A 22089-nucleotide genomic window follows, 5' to 3' on the forward strand; every position below is an offset into this window, starting at 1 on the left:
AACCACGGGAAAGCACAGGGTTGCTTGTGCAGGGTCCCAAGGCCAGGCCATTGCCTCTGATCCCCCTGAAGCCCAGACACTATGGGTGGGAGGATGGGCTCTCAGGGCTGGCTCCCAGCACCATCAGCATCAGTGGTACCTGTACTATGCACACCCATCAGCCGCAAAGAAGGCAAAGAACTGAAACCCCTCCTTTCCAACGATTCACCGAATGTTTGCCTCCCTTCTGGGAATGCCCGCCCAGGAGAGCAGGATGTTGCTGGGCCAGGAACAGATGCCGTCAGCCTTTCCTACGACAGCTGATGGATGAAACACGTTGCTTGCTGAAACAGGCACCGGGAAGAGGGAAGAGCTGCTCCGGCAGAGGTAGCGGCTGGGCAGAGACCAGGTATAACCGGGTGGGGGTGCCAATGGTTCTCACCAGTCTAACCAAAAAAAGAACCACCCCAAAACTGAGCGAAGCAGCATCGCTCATGAGGCTGTTTGGTGTGACACGCTCCCAGCCCACCATGACGGAGGAGGCACGTTCAGTGCCGGGCGTGCTGTGGAGGGGGGGATCCCCCGGCTCCCCCTCGCCCTACTTCCCCACATGCCATGGGGATGGCCCCACTGCCCTCCCGATTGTGCTTTGGCTCTGCAGAAGGGGAACCCCACGTCAGCCCTCCTCAGCCCCACTGGGGCAACCCCCCAGCATCGCCACCCAGCCGAGGCTGAACCAAAGAGAAGGGCAATGAAACAAAACCCCACAGCACAAACGGGAAGTGATCACCAGGCACCGGGACGAGGCCGCCGAGAGGGAGCTACAGCTCCGACTGCGAGCGGGAGATGCGCGGGCCCTTGCGGATCTCCTTCCGCTTCTCCTCCTTCTTCCTCCGCTTCTCCTCCTCCCGCAGCGCCTTCTGGAAGGTGTCGGCGCTGGGGAAAAACTGTGGGGTGACAGCGAGGGGTCAGCACGGGGGAGCCCCCGCAGCCTCCCGGCGGCACAGACACCCCAAACCCGTGAAGCCAGCAGTGCCAAGGGGATGAGGTTGGACACGGCACGAGGGGAATGGGGTCCCGACATTCCCATGGGCCACAGGAGGGAGGAGATGGCAGCACATGCCCTAAGCCAACCGCAGCCCATCAGGGGAATTTGACAAGCGTGGTTCAATTATGCTTCCTCTGTGATGGGGCTTTTGGCCGTTCCCCACCAAGCCACCAACTGGGAGAGAGAAGCGCATGGGGCAAGCTGGCAGCATTGCTGTCTCACCTCAGAGTGGTCCACTTTAAAGGGATTGCGATAATCGGGCGATTTCTCACTGATTCCCAGCTCCTGAGCCATCTGCGGAGCAAAGGGAGACTGCGTCGGGAAGTCGTGGCTCCCACCTGCACCCCGCCATGGTCTCTTCTTCCCCACCAGCCCCCTCCATGTTCTTCCTCATCCCTCAGCCCAAGGACAACCTTCAGACATGGGGTACGCTCCCCACGCCCTCCTTTGATCCCCAAAACCTCACACCCCCCCAGCCCCAGCAGCAGAGAAGGGATCAGGAGCCATACCAGCCCCAGGACCTGGGAGTGGGGTCCCTGCTCAAACACGCCTGTCAGGTTGCAGAAGCCGATGCCCCAGCGGATGAGGCTGTTCCAGTTGGAATTGCGGTCGAAGTAGTGGTGCACAATCTTGGGGAAGCGCAGGACGACGTCCCCAAAGAAGGCCGTGTTCTCCACCACGTGGGAGTACGCTGTGGGGAGAGCCACCAGCCCCATCGGCACACGAGCCCCATCCCACTGGTGAGGCCAAGCGGGTAGGCTGCCCAGGTCAGAGAGGCAGCAGTAAGGTCCTTGATGGACAGGGTCCAGCCCAGGTCTGGTGTGGGTAAACAGGGCTCCCAGGAGGAATGGCAGCAGTGCACCGGAGCCCTAGGGAAGGGAGGGGGTAAGGAGAGGAGAACACCTACCATCCTTTATCTTCTCATCCTGAGGGAATGGTCCATCGGGAGGCACATCGGCAGCGATGAGCACAGCACGGGAGTCCTCTAGCACCTGCCAGAGCCCTCAGTTACTGCCCCATTCTGCCTGCCCTTCCCTGTACCCCACGGGTGCTGCCCCAACAGCATCCTCCCTCCAGGACCTAAATCCCACCCAGCTCTTCTCTTTGACCCCACACAACGCCCCGGTCCTCCCCAGCCCCACAGCACACCAAGCCTGGAGGGTGCTGTGGCTCACTTTGAAGAGTCCCTTGAGCATGATGTCAATGATTTTGTACTGCTGGTTGATGTCGTTGAGCTCGATAAGGTTCTTCAGTGCGTTCATCTGGTCCTTGCGCTTCACCTCAAACAACTTCTTATCTTGCACCGTCGTCAAGGGCACCACCACCACCATGCTCCTGCCATCTCCCTCAGCCAGGTACCCAGCACCACCCCATGGGGTGCCTGAGGGATGGGGGCAGTGCCTAAGCCAGGGTGAAGCACGGTTTCCCAGTGAGCCCCTGCACCCAGACATCCCAGTGGGACACTTAACAGCACTGGGTGCTCGTGGGGAGCTTTCCACTCACCAGACACTGGCTGACAGCAGAGGGGGGAAGATCAGCTCCCACCTTCCCCATACACGTGTCAACAAGCACACAGGTATCTTCTCATACTTCACCTGTCGACCAGGGGATGCTGCCATGTGCTAAGAAGGGCCTACATTACCCCACCTCCTCATGGGCAATAAACGCCTGGGGCACAGAGGAGACCAAGTTCTCTTATCCCAGCCAGTGATCCCAAGGCACAGGCATGCTCTGCCACCCCGCTGGACACCCCAAGAGCAGACTGGGAAACGTGCTCAGCACCCAGGATGCTGGAGTGGACAGGAAAAGCACTGTGCATGGGAGAACACCACTGAAAAACCCATCTTTGCTCTTGTATGGAGTCAGGCACTTGGTGGGCAAACCCAGGAACAATGAGCAATGAGACCACTGCTCACTGGTTCTGGGTCCTCCCTCTCCCCCCATCCTGCCACCCCTCTGGTGGTCTCTGCCCCTCTCCCTGCAGCCCTAAGCAGGCATGGTGCATCCACAGGGCAGGAGGGGCAGGCTGTGCAGAAGGATACAGATCTCCAAGCCAGAGTCCACCCTCTGTTTCTCCAGGTCAGTGGAGCTGCCCCGGGACAGCAGCAGCACCAGCAGGACAGGGCAAAGGAAGAGAAGATCCATGTTGGCCGCTGCAGCCTGCAATGGAACAGACCAACAAACCCAGTGAGGAGACTTACCACAGCCACAGGAGCTCCTCAGGGCCCACAGCACATTGCCCTTGGTGTTAGGGTCCCACCTGCCTCTCCCCTGTCCCCATGAGAGGCTCAAAGGAGACAGTGTCCAGAGCAGGGTGACGGCTGTGCTGCAGCCAGCCCTCCTCTCTGCCTGCCTCCGCTGCTGGCTGGGCCCCCGGCGGCCTGGCTGAGCACTGACCCAGCACAAAAGCAGAGCCCTACCCCTTGTCCCAAAAATAACACTGGCTTTTTGCTGGGTTTGCAAGTGGGAGCAGCCCAGCAGCCGCAGCAGCAGGGCCGGAGGTGGAGGAGGGCTGCCAAGGGGCTCCACTCTACCTCTCCTTCAAGCACCTGGATGGCTTGGCCACCTCAGCCACCTCCACCTCTCGGGGTGCTGGTACCTGGACCCTTCCCCTTGCTGCAAGCCAGGTGCCAGCTGCAGCAGTCGGGTGACCTGGTGGCAGCTCCCCCCATGCACGTCCTCCCTTCTGCAGCAATGCAGCCAGGCTGAGGTACTCCTGGCCAGGAGGGTCCCTCAGACCACACAAAGAAGAGACGCTACAAGAGGAAGATCCTTGAGAGCAAGGACCCTAGGGACAGCCTAGACCCTGCAAAGGGGAGGAGCGCCTCAGCCTGCGGGCAGTGGGACTCGGGGCAGCCTGTGCACAGGGACGGTGTTCCCAAGCAGCGGCCGCCAGCAATTACTGGAGCAGCAGCAGTGCTCTCAGAGCATCCCCCGGCCGCCTCCTGCTCCCGAGGCCACGAGCACTGCCCTCACCCTGACACCTGCTCCCCTCCCCAGCCCGCGCTCCCCTGTGCGGCCGAGCCTCTCTCCGCAGTGCTAGCACTGGAACACAAACAAATCCCTTCGTCACACCAGATCCAGGCGGTTCCTTGCGAGTCTGTCCAGCCTCAGGCCCAGGAGCGAGGCAAAGCTGCAGCACCGGCTGCTCTCCCAGCCCCGCAAGGGGCAGTGGCAGCTCCCAGTGAGCTGAGCCAAGGGCCCTTGTACCCCCGGCACAGGCAGGGAAACATTACCAGGAGAACATAAGAAACCCTCTGCATTACTTTGCTGTCGTGCTGTGCAACAGGCAGCACCCCTGGGAGGGAACAGATCAGAGTACAACCAGCGTTACAGAGACAGGCTCAGCATCACACCCCATGTTCTGGACACAGCGCAGAGCCAGGACAGCAGCACAAGCCTCCCGCTCCAGACCTGGGGTCCGTCCCCTCTGTCCACCACCATCTTGCAGTATATTCCAGCCACCCTGGAGGCCACAGAGCCGAGGCTGTGGGGACTGATCCTCCAGCCCGGGCAGGCAGATGCTCTGCTGGAGCCACCAGCCTGGTCAGCCTCCAAGAGGCTGCTTCACGCTGCCAAAACCCATGACACCAGGGCCAAGGCCTGGCTCCGCAGGGCCCCCCACAGCTGCTCGCTCCCCCCCAGGCTCTCGGGAGGAGGAAGAACAGCGGCTCAGAGCACAGAGTGTGACTGCTCTGGGACCCCGCGTGCCCCGCATCCAACACGTGGCCGCGAGAGCCGGGCTGGCTGCGTGCCCCGGTTACAAAGCGCGGCTCTCAGCCGAAGCAGCTGCCGGCCAGCTGGTTGCTGGAGCTGGGATCCCACCAGCCTGCTGGCAGCCCCCGCGCCTCGAGACGGGCTCTTCCAGAGACACGACAGCGGGTACAGCAGGATGGATGGATAATGTGCTCAATAAGGATGCTTTTAATGGCTTTAAAAGTCCTCCTCAGCAGTCCTGCAGGTCGTGCCATGGGACAGGGTTGGAAGCAGAGGACCAATGAGCCATGCCATACAGCTGCCCATCACCTTTCCATCTGACCCCTTCCCTGATGACACTTGTTCTCACATCAAAGGTACTGCCATCATCCATCAGGCCTGAAACAGCCCCATGACAATCAAATAGGAGCCAGTTGTTGCCCCCATCCATAAGGTAAGTGAGGCTGCTGGTCCCACATGGCACCAGCTTGAGTTCATTCCCGGTCACTGCCCTGCCTGTTTCACCCCATTTTAGTAGCAGAGGGCATTCAAGGCTGGACTGGGTAAGCAGAGATGCCAAAGCAGATGCTCCTCCATGCTTTCCCCTTATGTCTTCACACACACGAGGGGTAGAACAGAAACAGGGCAGAACTGCTCCTCTCTTCCCTCCCTAAACCAATCCCTGCCAAAGCCGGCTCTGCCTGGTGCTCACAGAGCACTCCAGGGAGCCAGGGCCTGTCCTGATGCTACAGATGGGAAGGAGTTCCCACCAACGTTCCCCTCGCAGCCCTGGCCAGCCGGCTGTTTCAGCACAAAGCCCACCAGTCTGTTCTGTTGTCTCCCATCCTCTTAATTTAGATATGTTTTTCCACAGAGACGACAACAGATGCTGTGTTATAGATGGTTAGTATTTTCCATTAGAATGTTTTTAATGACTTTATAAATTCTCCTGCAGGAGCCCCATCTGAGCCGAGCATCGCTGGGATTTATTCGCTTAATGAGCTCACCAGGCAGAGCCACGCTCCCACACTTGGATTCCCAGGAGGACCCATTTGCAGGACACCCTTTCCCCTCTGCAGGGGTAAAAGCACCACCATGCAGCTCGCCCCAGGCGCACGCTGTGCCCAAACAAGGGATGAAAACTCCCCACCCCATGGATGCACCCCTGAGCTGCTTTGCTCCTCCATCAACCAGATGAGGATGAATCTCTTGTCACAGCTGAACCAAAAGCCTTGGCAGACAAACGCAGGCTGCTCAGACCACTTCTGCTAGGACACATCTAACACAGCCGGCTGCTTCAGTGAAGCCGTTTACACCTGCTTCCCTCCGAAGTCCCTTCACCGCCAAACGCACAGCTCGCCTCCCGCAGGGATGGACGCCAGCTGGGGTTAGGCACCCAGCGAGCTGCTCTTGATTTCCACCCAGAACGGACACGGATCGCGCCTCCCATCCCGCACCAGGGGGTCAGCAGCAGCACCCCGCGGGCACAGGCAGACGGGGATTCTCTTTCAAGCATGGCTGAAAGTAACGGGAACCACACGGGGATGGAGATGTTGAAATGGGATTAGCCAAGACAACCTGGCCGCGCTGCGGGGAAGCCACACAGAGCCGCGTCAAGTGGCCGCAGCAGGCAGCACACCGCAGAGTGCAAACCACCCCGCGGGACGGGACGGGACGGGACGGGACGGAGGGGAGCGGAGGGCTGCCCCCCGGTGCTGCCGCCGCTGTGCTCCTCACACAGCCCCAGCGCGGGGCGAGGGGCGGCAGTGGCAGACCCCTCCGGCCGGGAGCACAGCCGGGACCCGCGGCTTGGCCACCCCGGGCGGGCTTCCCCCTCCCTTCCCTCCCTCTCTCCCTCCCTCCGCGGTGTCCCCGGGGCGCTGCGGCCACCGCCTGCCCGCTCGCCGTGCCCCAGCGCAGCCCCCGGCCTGCCCCAGCCCCCCCGGCCCCGCTAGGCCAGGGCAGGGCTCCCCGCTGCTCCGTACGGGCCGGGCCCCTCACCTGCGGGCCGGGTAGCGGGTACCGGGTAGCGGGTACCGGTGCCGGGAGCGGCGCTCACGCCCGCCGCGCTGCCATGCCGCTGCCGCCGCTTCCCAGCCCCGCCCCGCGCGGCCGTGTCACTTCCTCAGCTCCCGCCCCGCCCCGGCACCGGCCCCGACGGGGATGGAGGGAAGAGGGGGCCGCATCCGTCTGTCCTCTCACCCGGGGCTGCAGGGTCCCCCCCGGCTCTGCAGGGGAAGGAACCGCGGTAGTTAAAGCCCCAGTGGGCACTTACAGGGTAGGAGGCAAGCGGCGGTGCGGGGATGTAGCCCGAGGGAGCAGCCGTGAACTGGAAGAAGTCTCCTCTTCCCAGTGGGACAAGCAGCACGTCTGCCCCCAGCCGGGGGGTCTGAAAGAGCAGCCCAGCACCCCTAGCCAGTCCAGAGGAACCCAGCACCGCCAGCTAAGGCGGATGAGCAGCGCGCCTCTTCCACTGCACTCGCATCCCCCGATGGCAACGCTTGCACCAGGAAGGTCCGTGCTCCGGTAACTGAAGAGCATCAACTAAGCCCCATCCCACAAAGAAAAGGACATGAAGAGGCAGTTCAGTAACTTGGCTTTATAAATGATTTTCAACAAACCTTTTTCTGAGAATGAACTACACACGACTTCTGTCCATCTCCTTTCTGCTTCCCACTGGAAATAAACGACCGGATGTAGTGTCCTGTTCCGTTCTTGCCTTGTTCCTCTGGCTGGGTGCACCACATCTTCTCATCTCAGTCTCCAATGTGTGATAGGGACACTGCCACACCTCCCAGGCATCTGTCATTGATGGCATGAGTGGAAACTGAAGGGAAGGCATAGCTGAAACTCCACCATACCATGGGAATTCCCACGTTTGACATAGTGCTGACAGAAGTGTTTCATTACTAAACCAAACCTCCCGCAAGCCATGGAATACCCATCCCACTGCCAACATATACGAGAAACACCAGTGTTTCAGTGAGCCTGGAGGAAGTTCCTTTGTCACAAAACTGATGTCAAAGCTTACTTTTGACCAGATGATTTTGACCTCCAGAACATGACTCTTCAGGTAGCCACCATGGCTGCACTTGGAGCACATCCAAACCCCTTCCTAACAACTGAGATTTGAAGGCTTCTTCATAAGAAAAGCCAGAAACAGGAAGCAACTTGAGCAATGTAATGTGACCTCCCATTCACCTTCCCTCACCCCATGCAGCCACGCAGATGCAGTGGAGAGGAACTTCACGGGGCTGGATGGTCTCCACCTGGACAACCTGTGCTCCGAGCATCCCACCACAGAGCGGTAGCATCACACTGGGGGTGAGCACAAGGACAAGCTGCTCCTTGCAGATGACAAACACCTCTCACCCACCACATCCCCTGCACATGGCTGATGAAGGTGTCCCACAGAGGAGGAAGTCCCCACCCCAACAGGAAATCCCTGCTGCGTCCACCTCCATCACTGACATCTGTCTGAGGCAATGAGGTGTGATGAAAAGAAGAAGGCAAAAGCAGTTTGAGAACTAAACAGATACTGCCTCAGGCTTTGTCTCTCTCCACAAGTAATCTGGGGGCAGTGCCTGCTTACATCCCTGGAGAAGAGGAGGATTCTGTTCTCAGCAGGGACTCTAAGGCCAAGCAGAACACAATTCAGTAACTTAGTGGTTTCTGAATGCTCACTGTCCTCTGCAAGTGCTCAAATCATCTTTGGGTTTCCATGACTCCACAGGCACACTGGCACCAGGTAGCACACAGACAGGGTTAAGTAATTGTTCATCCCCAGGGAAATCAATATCAGATTGTTACTGCTTTGAAGTCCCAGGCTCCCCAGCCTGCTCCCCTTTCATCAGGCCACTCTGCCATGTAGGTGAATGCAATCCCAGCACAGAGTCCCATCTTTCATCCCAAATGTCTCCTTATTTCCCAGATGTCCTCTCAATTTAGGGATGATGAAGTCTTTCATCCCAAAGCTAGCCAAGTGTAACAACCACTCTGAGTTTTTCCAATTCTGTTTGCCTTCAGCTGGAACAAGGGAAGGAGCAACAGATCAAGTATCTCTTCCCTCTGTCTCACCTACCACTCTCCCATCACCTGTCAGTGGCATCTTGCCCAGCAAAGGATACACAACGTCCTGATGTTTTAGAGATGTGGTCCTCTGTCCCAGGAGGCGCTCCAGCAAGGTCTGAATGGTCCCTGCCTGCGCTGGCTCCACCTGGAACTGGCTGCTCTGAATCTGAGCAGTCATAAGAAAAAATGATTTCCAGACCAACAGCAGACTGTTGGGCTTGTTTCTTCATCCCTCCTCCCATCCTTCATCTCCACAGACAGCAATGAGACCTTCAAACTTTGATCCAGGGGAGAATTAAGGGGCCACCAGATCTGATGACACAGTTTAGGCAGTTACTGGCATCACTGGCTTTCCAACTCCTCTGGATACTCCTCAAGGCTGTAGGCCAAGCTAGCAGCTGCAGAACTCCTCTTCATCTTACTATAACCTCCTCAAAAGGAAGTTTATGGCTCCACATCAAAGTCTAAAGCAAGCCCCTATGGATTCCCTTTTCATTTTCCTAGGTAGTCACTGCTCTCTTACCTGACAAAGGAAGAGGCGAAGAGCACGAGATGTGGCCTCAGGCAGCTCTGCCAAGTTGGCTTCTGCTGCCTCCTGGAGAATCTGGCTAATTTCTTTTTGAGAAATAATATTGCTGCTTTTATATCTCAGAAACTTGAACAAAGGAGAAAAATAGAGGCATTAAATAGCAAAAGATCTACAGACTCCAACAGTGACGCAGGTCCTTGGAAAGACCTCTGCTATTTCATGAGATGCTGCAGTACCTTAACCCCTGGCCTGATTTTTACACCGCTTCTTCTAGAAGCAGTGCAAATACCTGTGTTGATGGTGCTCTGATTTATTACCATGTTTATTTTGGTTTAGGTCAGTAAGGAACTGAAATTAACCAGATAACCTTTTAAAAGTGAAATAAGAATAGCAAATATTCACAGACCCATCTTGTATTTGGAGGGGGAAGGTTCACATTAATAACCCATTCCTCTCATCCACTGCCATGAGGCTTTACTTCTGTATTTATGCTGGGCAGGACCACATTCCCTCTCGTTTGCAGGCCCCACGTACAGCAGGGTAGTAGATTGTGGTAACTCTCTGCCCTAAGAAGTCAGATCTGTGAGGCCAAAGATGGGGAGATAAGCTGTGAGGCTGAGCAGAATCTGCTCTCCAAAGAGCTGCAGCACGCTCCCTGATTGGTAACAGCAGTTTCATGCTCTCTGCAGGTTTCCCCTCTCCTCCCCAGGGGTCCTAGACATTATAAGTAAGTGCTACAAACACCAGAAGAACAGGACCTGCTTGCTGACAGCAGTCAGTTTCTGCAGGGTGTGGAAGGGAAGTTCACTTCAAAGTATCGTTATTATGGGGCACAAATACAGCGCCAGACAAAGCCCCAGCAGTATCTGAGACTTGGGTGTGCACAGGGGGTGAGTTCCAGTAACTGATCCACATGCACTGTACCAACATTGTGGGGAAAATGGAGAACTGCCTGCCCTTCCCTGCTCACCAACGTCATCAGCCTGAGCACTTCTGGATGCAGAAAGGACTTCTGGCCCCCTTCGAGTAGTGTGAAGAGCAGGAATCGATGCCAGGGCTGGGAAGCCACATGTAGAGCTGGGAGAGAAGAAGCAGCCAATCAAAGACAGCTTTAAAATCAGCCAAGTGATAGGCTTGAACCCGGGTAAGGACAGTCTTCAACACTGACCTCAAGGTTTCTCTTCTGGACCCCATCCTGTGAAACACTAAGGGGATATTTTCCTCTGTTCTTGCTTGTTAATCTGGCACTTTCTGGGCAAAAATTTAGTTTTGAGGACAAAAGCTTAAAAGCTTTTTTAAAGCAGAAAATACATTTTGTCCATCTCTGTGCTTGTATAGGAAGAGAAACTGTCTCCTGGGGTGCACGTCATAAAATACTTGGGGGATATCTTTAGCCCAGGGTTTTAAAAATAATACCCACTGGTTTCAATATGAGGACAAGTTTCCTGACCACTGGTTTTATTTAGCTGCAGAATACCCTTTGGGGAATGAAGAAAGGCCTTTAACACAAATCGAGCTTGTATCTGCATCAGAGTGCACACTAGGGGGACCAGACAGGCTGATGGTTGCAATGCAAACAAGCAGTAAAGTTCTTAATAAAGAACCTATCTGATGGACATAGATTAAGCCTCAAGGTCACTGTTTGTAACAGCATAAAGTCTCACTGAACACTAAAGTGTTACTACCTTGTATTTATTGCAGATAGGAGCAGGGGATGGACAGCTACAACAGGTCAGCTGATAGAACGTGTTCAACCATGGCAACTCACCTTAGTTTTAGGAAGTCCCTTTGCCACTGACAGTCACATAACCTCCCTATTAGGAGCACAAAACTCTTTCCCATGGGAGAAACCACTCTAAAAAATCATGTAAAATGTTTGGGGGTATCTTTTTGCTGATGGAAATGAGAAAGCATCAGCACTGTGCGCTGAACCTGCTCTGCACATCTGGAAAAATCTCTGGGCCAAAAGAGTGTTTTAGAAAGCCTCAAATGAGACAACTCCTGGAGGCAGAGTCCAGGCCATGCTCTTTCCAGTGTTCTCAGTTCTTTCAGTCCAACATAGCTATGACCCGTATTCTGCTTGGAATAAGGAGACTTCTGTTACCACTGTTGCAATCTTCTGCACTACAGAAAGCATTTAAGCAGCCAAAGTGCAAGGTTCAGCCCTTGCTGAAGCAGCATTGCATTAACTTGACCCCAGATCAGCAGAACCTCCCCAGAACATGGCACTTTTTGTGGGTTTTTTTAAACCTAGCCCTTTAATAGCCTCCCTTCAGCTCCTGCCTGTCATCCATCTGCAGCATCACATCTTCATTCAAACACTTCCGCTATGGAGACAGGCTGAGAGAGCTGGACTTGTTCAGCCTGGAGAAGAGAAGGCTCCAGGGAGACCTTAGAGCAGCTCCCAGTGCCTAAAAGGGCTACAAGAAATCTGGAAAGAGGCTTTTTACAAGAGCATGTGGTGACAGGACAAGGGGGAATGGATTTAAACTGACAGAGGGGAGGATTTAGATTAGATATTAGGAATAAATAAGGGTGCTGAGGCACTGGCACAGGTTGCCCAGAGAAGCTGTGGCTGCCCCATCCCTGGTAGTGTTCAAGGCCAGGTTGGACGGGGCTTGGAGCAACCTGCTCTAGTGAAAGGTGTCCCTGCCTGTGGCTGGGGGCTGGAACTGGATGAACTTTAGGGTCTCTTCCAATCAAACCAGTCTGGGATTCTATTATTTCTCTCTCCCACCAGTATCCCTTTTGTCAGGTGTTCATTCACTCCATCTCCTGCTCTCTTAATGTTTAAATAACTGAACAGGTCAGGGTACAGAGAACTTTGTCTGGTTTAAGGTCAGAGCCAGAACCTGGACTTTGTGGCAGGAGGCTGACAATAAGCAGAAGAGTCTGTTCTCCCCACCAACTGCACGACGCTGTCAAGTTATGTTATATTGCTAATGTGGTATACCTCAGGTCTGACACGGACTCTGGAAACCAAGGTCTGCATTTGCCCCTGGAAATCTAGAATTTCCAGCTTTCCTTCCTATTCTGCCCTCCCCTCCACTCAGGCCAAAATGTGACCAATGCTGTTGGTGTGGAACATACATCATATTCAGATCCTACCTCCCCTATATTTATGGTCTGAATGTTTGCTACAATTGGCGTGGAAGTAACTGACTATTCCTATACCCCTTCCATTCCTAAACCTTTCACTCTTAGTGGGGAATGACTATTTTCCTTCTGGAAAGCATCTTGGTGTTCAGAACCAAAAGTGATGCCTCATGCCTACAGGGGAGCTAGCCATTGTGATTTCATCCTACAAAGCACATGATTAACATTAGGCATCCAAATTATTTTTCTTATTGGGCATAAATTCACTAAGCATCTGCTCCAGGGTGCTACTGGATGGAGATCAAAGAGCTCAAAATAACTGCAGGAGGGAAACCCAGGACAAGAAAGAGCAGGAAGACTTTACCAACATCCTGGTTCTTCTCATACAGGTATTCCACTAGAGTTTCCAGGCAGGCAACCATGGCTTGAGAGAGCAGCAAGTCCTTCTGGAATACCAAGATAGGGTAAAAAAGAAGAAGAAGAAAATAAACCCCCGAACAGTCAACAACTATTGCCAGAGGGAAATTCATTAGGTGGCAGGATCTGAAGAGCACGCAGCACAGGAAAATAACACCTTTCGTCTCCTTCACAACGCACTGCAAATGATCTGTCACGTCAAGGAACCAGACAAAGGCACGACTACTTATTATGAGATTTAAACAAAATTAAGTAACAGCCTCCAAAGAATAAAGATGTGAGCACAACATCACTTGAGAGAGTTAAATGTAAACTGATGTACTGCCCCTGCAGCCCAGCATCACTTGAGCAAGTTACATGCACACTGACGTACTACCCCGAAAAGCACCTTGCCAGGGGAGGGGGGGAGGAACGGGGATTTGTTACACTTTCCCCACGTCTGTCCCTGTGGATGTGGCATCCCTGCAGAGCAGGAGATGGGAAAACAGAGATCATTAGTACACAGAATTTCAGCTATCCGGTTCAGCAGCAGGGAGTACTGCATAGCTTGATTTACCTTCTTTCTCACTGCACCATGCTGCAGCAAGAACATTTTCCCTCCTCCTCATCTCATATCTGTAAGGGGTGGAAAATGCAAACAAAAGGGGAAAAAAGAAACCCAAACAGGCAGCCCCTTAGGTTCTGCAACAGGGTGGTTTCTCCTCAGGTTAGTGTACCTGCTTCAAGCCCAATACTGGTGTTGTTCCAAAAGTCGTATGTTATATACCTTCAACTGGACATGCACCAGAAGGTTCTGCAGACTGGCAACAAGCAAGAAGACCTGCTGTGGGTTGAGGGGGTGCAAAGCAGCATCCTGCAGTGATGGTGGCTGTGGTTGTGAAGTAGCCTGGGCTGTGCTTTGACCGATGATCACCAGCAGGGAGGAGGAGAAGTTCTGTCGCAGAACAGCTCTCAGGAACTGCATGATGCTCACTAGACACAGAGCAACTTATTAAGTTTGTGTCAGTGTTTTCCGCTCCCCTACCCTGTGTGTTGGTGCCTGTGCACAGGAGAGGGTAAAGAGAAAATCTGGGCTTAAGGCCCACCAGAGTTGCCCAGCAGCTGATGGCAGCTGCAGACAGGAATGGCAACCCTTTGTTCATCTCCTCCCTGTAAGACACCGTTCCAGTTCACTCTTGGTTCCAGATGTCATTACCAGCCTTCAAGAAGATTGATCCAAACGCAAAACTCCAGACTGTTGCCTTTTCTCACCACCGGCTACATACTCCCACAGCTAAATGGACCAAAGCTTCCAGATTCCCACCAGCACCTCCACCATCCCATGTATAGTCACCAGTTCTCCCCTGTTGCAACATGGTACTAGCAACTGGTTCCAGTCAAATCCCTGTAACACGTGAAAAATACCTAACAGCAGAATTGGCTTCTTATTCCTGAAGATGACTTCATTCAGGACTTTTGTTAGGTCTAGAGAGAGTGTCTGGTGAACCTAGACGAGAATAAAAGAGAAGAGAAAAAATGGTGCTGATTTGGACCAGGTGAAAAACTCCAGTACAGATACATTTACTCCTTAGATGCTACCCCATGATGACCACTCTAAAACAAGGGAACAGCTTCAGGGTTTCAGAAGTCTGACCCAGGAGGGAGGGTTATGTCAGCGGGCCCTGAAGTTTCACTCACCACTCGCTGCTAGCTCCAGACAGCTTCCAAACCACAGTGCAGTTTGTTTGCCTGTCTCACTCTCACTACTCCCTGCACACAGCTGCCAAGCACAAGGAGTAGTAGGAACAGTCATAACCAAGCACAACTGTACCTTAGCCACACAGCCAGTCACCAAGAGGGACAGAGGCCTGGGTAGATACTTCAAAAGTAAACATTTTCCCCTTGTGTTGGCACAAGGAAGTGCTTCCCTTAAAGTTGTAATTCCAGTATCAGCTGACAACTCCAGCTTAGCTCAGCTCTCTTGAGGGACTGCAAAGCATCTAATACAATGACAGCTGCCCACATTCGTAACAGCTTGCTAATATTGAACACTTACTTGCAATAATAGGTTTGGATTGTGATTGTTCTATTTTTGTTGAACACTTACTTGCCGATAATAGGTTTGGATTGTGATTGTTCCATTTTTTTTTGAACACTTACTTGCCAATAATAGGTTTGGATTGTGATTGTTCCATTTTTTGTTAATTTCAGTATCAAAAAAGTAGTTTATAACATGGGAACTGTGTCTCCCACCCCCAGGCTTCCCTTGAGAAAGGCTTTAACATGTATTTTGCTCTGTCCTGAAGAGTAACGTGATTTGAATCAGGAGGGCTGGGTATGCACTTTTTTTTTCCCCAGGATTCCTGCCTCCCTCTGACTCTCCAATGATTTGGGTCTCAGCCTTCAGCAACATGCTGGCTTCCAGTCCTGCTAGAGAAGTGCAGCAGGGAATAACTTGTGGACAAAACCAAACGAGCAACCAAGGCAAGCATATTCCAGGCTGAAGCAAACCACTTTCCTCTGGTAATGAAGATTTCTTTCAATTAAGGTTTTAAGGTTTAGCCATTCCCTGGATGTGAGCACTGGAGTGATGCTAACCTCAGTATTGTAGCGATGTTGGGAAAGTAGGAGGGATGCAACCAGCAGCCAGCCAGAGCACAGCAAGGCATCCTCAGGTGAGAGGTAAGCAGCAGGCTCAGAAGGAGGGGACCGCAACCAGGTGCATTCCAAAACCTTCTGCAGCAGATCGAGCAAGGGCACGTTGGAGAGCAGCACAGCCACTGCTGCATGGGAGAGAGACAATCAGAGCAGCTGAGGGGATGGTGCAGGTTAAACCAGATTGACAAGCAGAGGAGAAGGGCAGAGCACACCCCCGCTGCAGCAAGGCAGCCTCAGCTCATCAGAGTAAGGCTGTCCAGCTACACTGGTGTTCATTTCCCACAGCACAAGTGACTGTTCAGCCATCTCATAAAATGACCAGCCTTCAGCTAACACAGCTGGAAGGTTGGTTAGAGCTGTTCTCTATTATTATCAAGTTTTTTGAATCTTGGCAATACCAAGACATTTCAAACAAGGCACCAAAGCCCCACTGCTGTGTTTTATGAATAAGAAAAATACAGTGGTTCTGTCTCTCAGCAGCCAATTCCTCAATCATCAGAAGGCAGCAAACACCAAACCAAACCCCTCGAGCTAAAAGACTTCATCCTAAATACAAAATGGTCTTTATTAACTTTAAAGTTGTGTCTGGAAAGGGAAAAATCCACCTCACCTCTTGAGATGGTTAGAACAGTGTCTGATTGCCCAGCTAAGATTAATATAGCAATCAATACAATCTTGCCTCACCTCTCTGTTGACTACCAGGTGTTGTCTGATGAAGGCTCCAGTACAGAAAGTTCAAGGATGGCTGCAGGAGGTCAGTGTCCCTTGGCCTGCATTTCCCACAGAGATTACTGACTGCAAACAAAAGAATGTGCATAACACGGACACTAACATAACAGGGCACCTCAGCACAAGAAAACAGTTGGTCAGTGAGAACACGGCTCGTAAAAGAGCCACAAAACTTCAAGTAAAAATAGCCAGAGCATGGTACAGACAAAGCAATTGGCATCTGCCTTAGAGTTTTTGCTTTAGACTGAATGCTGCAGTGGAGGTTGACAATGGGGAAGGAGGAACAGAAAAGGGTATATTACAGGGCATATATCATATGGGGCCATAATGAATCCAAGAGCAATAGACTATAAGTTACCTGTACCCACAGAGTGAGTTTGATCCTAATATTAGATCAACCATAAACAGCCATGTTCCTCTCACATGGTGACCAGACTGGGGAATGGGCACTGGGACAGAAAGCTGTGCTCCTCCACTCTTACCAACCCTGCTCACACTGGGAATAAACGCACCATCTTTGTTTTAAGCACCAAACATTTAGGAATAATATTTAGTGTGATTTTGAGAAGGAAAGCCAGGACTGCAGGGCTCAGCAGAACTGTCATAGGAGATCTTTTGAGGGGCTTAAAGTCTGTGTAAGCAGTTCTAAAAACCCACGTATCAACACACCTCCCCACACCCCCTCCATCTACAAGCTGGTTCCACATAGGCATCATCAGAGAAGAGTGCCCTGCACACCTACCCCTGAAGAACACAGCCTGGGGAGCTAAGCAGGGCTGGAAGGTGGTGGCTGGGGCAGAGAGAAAGTCGTGCTGTAGAATACAGAGCAGAAAACCAGAGCAAAAGGAGTTTGTGACTCCTGGGAGCAGCTGAGCTCTCTGAAATCACAGCAGCTAAAAAGGCTGGTAAAAAGTGGACATGGCTCTTCCACACCCCAGTTTCCTTGGCTAATGAATGAAGAACACTGCTTCTTTACAAGGTCAACACAGGCAGCCCCAAGACACAGAACATTTTAAATTGAAGGGGATAGTCCTTCAAAGCCTGCTGGAGAGATCAATTTGTCAGAGCAGAGAAGGGATGAGAGGACAGATCAGCTGAACTTCCTCCTGGTATCTATTCTTTATTCACAGCCTACATGAACCTCCAACAGGCAAATGAGAAGGAAGAAGTTACCAAGTGAGGATCACTAGACAAGGCAGCAGGTCCTGCTATGGTGAAGAAACAAACACGACTTGCACTTCTAGGTCTCTGGCGTGGAGTGGGCAAATCCTGCAGCTGATTGAGACCCACGTACTCTGGACTTGAACTCCAGAGCAAGCCCAGGTTTAAAGGTGACCCCTGTGGCCTGCCTGAACCCCTCAGGAGCATGTTAGCAAGTGTGGATGGAGAGGGATGATTCAGGAAGCACATCAGCAATACAGTCATGTGCCAAGTCAACAACAGTCACAGACTCTGAAATCATGTCATGGCCAGGGGAATGCTTTTGCCACCTTGAGAGGTTCCAGACCACAAATGTATTGTAAAAGCAAGAGGAAGAGAACCTGGGTTTTGCTGACTGAACTGGTAACCAGGGCTCTTTACAATGCTTTGGCTATGAAAGTATTTCAAAGGAAGCTTAACTGTAACACAAGGTACACTTGCTGTCAAAGGACAAAGAGCCAGCCCCATATCATCTTATGGAACAATTAACGAACACAGACCAAAGACCTCTGGAAGAAGATGGATGCACAGACTCACCCTGGTGAAGCAGCTTGAAGTCTGTGCTGTCCAGCTCCCTCACCCCCTTGCTTCGCAGCTGCACCAGGAAAAGGAGGCTCAGCAAAACAGGCAAGTTCCTGTTAGCTAAGAAGGGTGCAGACAGCTTAGCTTGGCAGTGAACTCTAAACTTAAATATTATATATATATTACTTCCAAAAAATGTTTTCACAAAGGCGCAGGAGTTTTCAGTTTTGAGGAGGAAACATTTACTGGTGTCTTTAATGTTAACATATTCTTGATGGAGTCTCACTGTTGGGCCACCTTGTTGTCTAAGAGCAGGCTACTGTTCAAACAGAGATGCAGACCTCCTTACCTGCCCCAGACCTCCCAGAGAGCTGCCTGCATGCTGGAAGGAAGACAAGGACATGACAAGGAAGTCGTGTCTCCAGAGTACATCTGGAGTTTGACTTTCTGATGGGGCTGTCAGGAACTCGGTTAACAAATTCAAGGTGCAGTATGAACTGGAGCTGGGGATATTAGTGTCAGCAGAACGGCTCTAATCTTGCAGAAGCTCTTCTAGCCCAGTGTCCTCTCTCCATCACCCGCTGTTTGGAGGAATAGGTTTGACTCCCACAATAGGAAATGGATAATCTGCCTTCCCACAACCCCTGGCACCCCGTGATCAGCAACAAAAGTGTCCAAATGTGCAAAATGACAAAGACGCCAATATGGCCTTCTTTATCCATAACCCTGTAACCTCAAGCTCCACCACACTCCTCCTTTAAATCCCACCCTCTTCTCCAGCCTACTGATGTAAGGCAAAAACACTTTCCCTCTTATGCTTCCATCCCAACTGCTGCATGACAAAACACCCCAAACAGAGCAGAGCTGTTAGAAGTGTCTGTGCCCGCTTCAGGAACAAGCAAAAGGTGTTCTGGGACCCTATCTTAGGGCGTCAAGGACACCCTAGCACTACGCCCTGTTTCAGTTCAAGCTCACAAGATGCTTTGCACAGCACCTTTCACAATGGGACAACAGTCCCAACTCCACAGCCAGGGCTAGCAGCAAAACAGGGGATTTCCCCCCCGTCACAACCTTGCTCTCTTTGAGAAACTGAACAGAATCATGGGATCTGCTGATGCCACAGTTCCTGTTTGGGGATCAATATCATGAACGATTCAAACGATCTCTGTTCCCTGGGTGTACTCAGCACACCAAGCTGTTTTGCGTAGAGAAGAGGCAAAAAGGAGGGCGTCTTTCAGTCACTAGTTGAGTCCCCACTCAAGCTGGAAGATTGACCAGCACAGCTCTCCACTTGAACACATACGGCAGTATAAGAGAACCTTATCTTGGTTTAACAACCGCAGTTTGAAGCCAGAACAATGTAAATTAGAAAAAGACTTTCTCAATTCAAAATAAGAGTCTCTGGAAAAGGAAACTAAATCAGTGCAGTCCTGTCCATAAATTTCCTCATGCAGATACATACAGAAGTTGTATCAGCACTTCAAAAATGCTTTATCCTAGAGTGCATCCCTTCAGCTATTGACCTTGCTAGCTGATCTTAAAGCAAACCCAAGTCACAGAGGGCAGTCACCTTGTAAAGATGCTGAGCTGCTCTCTACCAACACCTGCTGCAGAATCTGTAGGAACTGACTCCGGAGGAGGTCACAGACAAGGACATGGTCATAGCTTTCCAGGAAGATCTTTAGAGTCATCAACACCTTCCAAGCCACCTCCACAGAGCTTGAGCAGACCAGGTCCTGCGAGGGAAGAAGCACACACATTACCTTCCTGCCCTCATTTGGCAGAAGTCACTGCTATTTAATACCATTATGCTAATCTGGTGCCTTGGGAAACAGACTAATAAAGTACTGTTCAGATGAAGTATGTCCTGATTAGAGAACTGAATAAAGCAGACAGACTCTCATCTGATAGGCACCTCTGAGTAATATCCTGTTTAAAGAATGCATGTGGCTATGTAACGCCCATATAGCACACAAACGTTTGAGCAACATACATTTAAGGGCAAAGTTTTAAACACATGGGATCCTAAAGCCAGGGCCCTATTTCCAAAAGCACAGATCTTCTGGCATTCCTGCTGTCCTTGTTGTTTGGAAAACTAAGGTTGCATATAAAAGATGCGTACCTAAAATCAAACTTATGAGTCAGTCCATAGCTACTTATTTTCAAAAGGCTGGCAGCCTTGTACCTGCATTAGCAACATAACAGCTGAACTGCGTGAAACATACAGGAACTATACAAGCAATCACTGAATCTCAGAAAATGGGACTCGTGCACACAGCATTCAGCCCATGAGCCTGCTTCTTGGCAACAGAGCTCTGTCTGGAGCCTCTGAGCTGAACCCTACAGCTGTTAGCCTTAACTTGGGCACACCTTTGTTGTTAAGGTGTTTAACATTAAATTCACTTGCACAGCATGTACAGATGCAGTTCCATAAAGATCAGGCAGAAAATGCTTGGTAGTGCTGACATTATATGAGCATCTCAACACGTATTATGTCAGCACCACCTTGGCTCTCCTCCCCCAGTAGTCCCAGCTACTGCATTGCAAATGGTACAGCTGAAAGAGGTAAACAGAAAACTGGTCTCAGTAACCAAGCCTACAGCCTGCCAGGACAGCCTGCTGCCTTCCCTATCACACAGTAGTCAGGAATCCTGACTGGGATAATGGAGAGGAAATGGCTGCGGGACCCCATACACAAGGAAAGTAGTTAAGAACAGGCTGCCTGTGCCAGGAAAAAAGTATCTAGTTCTGAGCTTGATTCCTGCTCATATTTGAGACCTTCAGGGATACAGGGCAGGGAACTGTCTGCACAATCTGCTCCACTGACATAGATCTGCTCCATATGACATTCAGGAATGTAATCTAAAGCAAGTCAGCCTATTTCCATTCTCTGAGAGAGCAGCTCACATCTGAAGCATGGAGAAGACAAGTGGGACAGTGTGTGATCATGATCACATTCACCCCCAGATGAACACAACACAAAATGGCACTAACCAAGGGCCACAGCCTTCCTGCTCCTGGTAAATGCATCACTGTGTTAACATCTTCCTTCCTACTCAGGAGCTCAAGGTCTCAGATGAAGCCACTAACCATCTGTTCGATCTAGTCCAGACAATTGTTAAAAGCAGATGAGCAAATAAATCATCCCTGGAAGGACATTCATTTTTGTTTCACTGTACCACACAGAGGCCTTTCCATTTTACTAGAGCATTCTCAGGCTGAGGTTATTCACCTCCTAAGTTTTCTTTACATCTGACAGCATATTTATCCCAGGATATTGCACTGTTTTATTAGCCCATCTAAATTCAGATTGATTATGCTTTCTCCAACTGAAAGGTGAAGTGTCAAAGCCTGTGATTTATTACAACTCACTTTAACAACCAGGACAGAGCTAAATTAATTTATTTCTGCAAGAGCACACAGCAATACAGACAAAGAGAAGCAGGAATACTGTACCATTCAGCAAAGGAGCCACTGTTTCTCTTTTGTTTATTGCTAGACCTGGAATGTATACACCACGTTATGGAGCGCTAAGTTCCAGAACTACTGCCAAAGGCAAGTCCCATGGGACGCTTCTCCTCCTGAATTTGATATGTGAGCTCACTGATAATTTTGGCTAATCCTCTGCAATGGTTATCAAAAGCCTGGATGTTGCTACCTACTGTCCAATATCACCCTCACTGTAAAAGAACTGCCCCACACAGGTACCCTCCTGTCAGTCATTTCACTAAGGTGGGATATTAAAATGTACTTCATGGTCTCTTTGATCATAACAAATACATGCCAGACTGTAATGCCTGATGGGTACCCACTCAGAATCAAACCTTGTTTATTCACTGTCTGCTGACATGGGCTTCTATTCACACTGATACATAGTTTTAATTTCTCTGAAAGGCTGGAGAAGAAACATCACAGCTCTTTGCTTTTGTCCTTCCAGGCAAATCTCATGTTCCCGTGTGGAAATGTCAGCAAGTGTTTACTGTGTGACCGGCTGAACAGTCGTGGGGTAGGTGGCCACTGATGGGAATGGGTGACAGGGCAGGTGGGAGAGCTGGGAGTGAGAGGAGGTCTCTAAGCAGCCATCAGCACCTAGATTCTGTCATGATTACATAGGTTAACAGAGCCCATTATGCCAGCAAACACACAAGCCCTGCTACTTCAAGGC

At 51.4% G+C, this 22089-nt stretch overlaps 2 protein-coding genes across 3 annotated transcripts in view; both read right to left on the reverse strand.

The window, feature by feature from the left end:
• Positions 1-106: 106 nt before the first annotated feature.
• CCDC134 (coiled-coil domain containing 134) lies at positions 107-6817 on the reverse strand. Of its 2 annotated transcripts, XM_061362842.1 has the most exons (8): positions 6725-6817; positions 3070-3187; positions 2203-2324; positions 1935-2019; positions 1537-1718; positions 1250-1321; positions 783-926; positions 107-425 (listed from the first exon to the last, which is right to left on the reverse strand). In XM_061362842.1, the coding sequence occupies exons 2-7, from the start codon at positions 3170-3172 to the stop codon at positions 801-803; spliced, it is 690 nt and encodes a 229-aa protein (XP_061218826.1). In that variant the 5' UTR covers positions 3173-3187; positions 6725-6817; the 3' UTR covers positions 107-425; positions 783-800. The 2 variants fall into 2 exon arrangements, with proteins under 2 accessions (XP_061218826.1, XP_061218818.1); XM_061362834.1 differs by having other exon boundaries at positions 107-926.
• A 490-nt stretch (positions 6818-7307) lies between these two features.
• MEI1 (meiotic double-stranded break formation protein 1) overlaps positions 7308-22089 on the reverse strand; it is a 37148-nt gene continuing 22366 nt past the window's right edge. Inside the window, 11 exon segments of the mRNA XM_061362975.1 lie at positions 7308-7525; positions 8851-8960; positions 9318-9449; positions 10294-10400; positions 12784-12865; positions 13603-13808; positions 14241-14322; positions 15414-15598; positions 16158-16268; positions 17940-18044; positions 19495-19660. Coding sequence (XP_061218959.1) covers positions 7480-7525; positions 8851-8960; positions 9318-9449; positions 10294-10400; positions 12784-12865; positions 13603-13808; positions 14241-14322; positions 15414-15598; positions 16158-16268; positions 17940-18044; positions 19495-19660 — 1332 coding nt within the window. The 3' untranslated portion in view covers positions 7308-7479.

This window comes from Neopsephotus bourkii, unplaced genomic scaffold (assembly GCF_033783945.1).
Source record: "Neopsephotus bourkii isolate Nb327-2 ecotype Australia unplaced genomic scaffold, CSIRO-AGI_Nbou_v1 NB_107, whole genome shotgun sequence".
Taxonomy (NCBI): Eukaryota; Metazoa; Chordata; class Aves; order Psittaciformes; family Psittacidae; genus Neopsephotus; species Neopsephotus bourkii.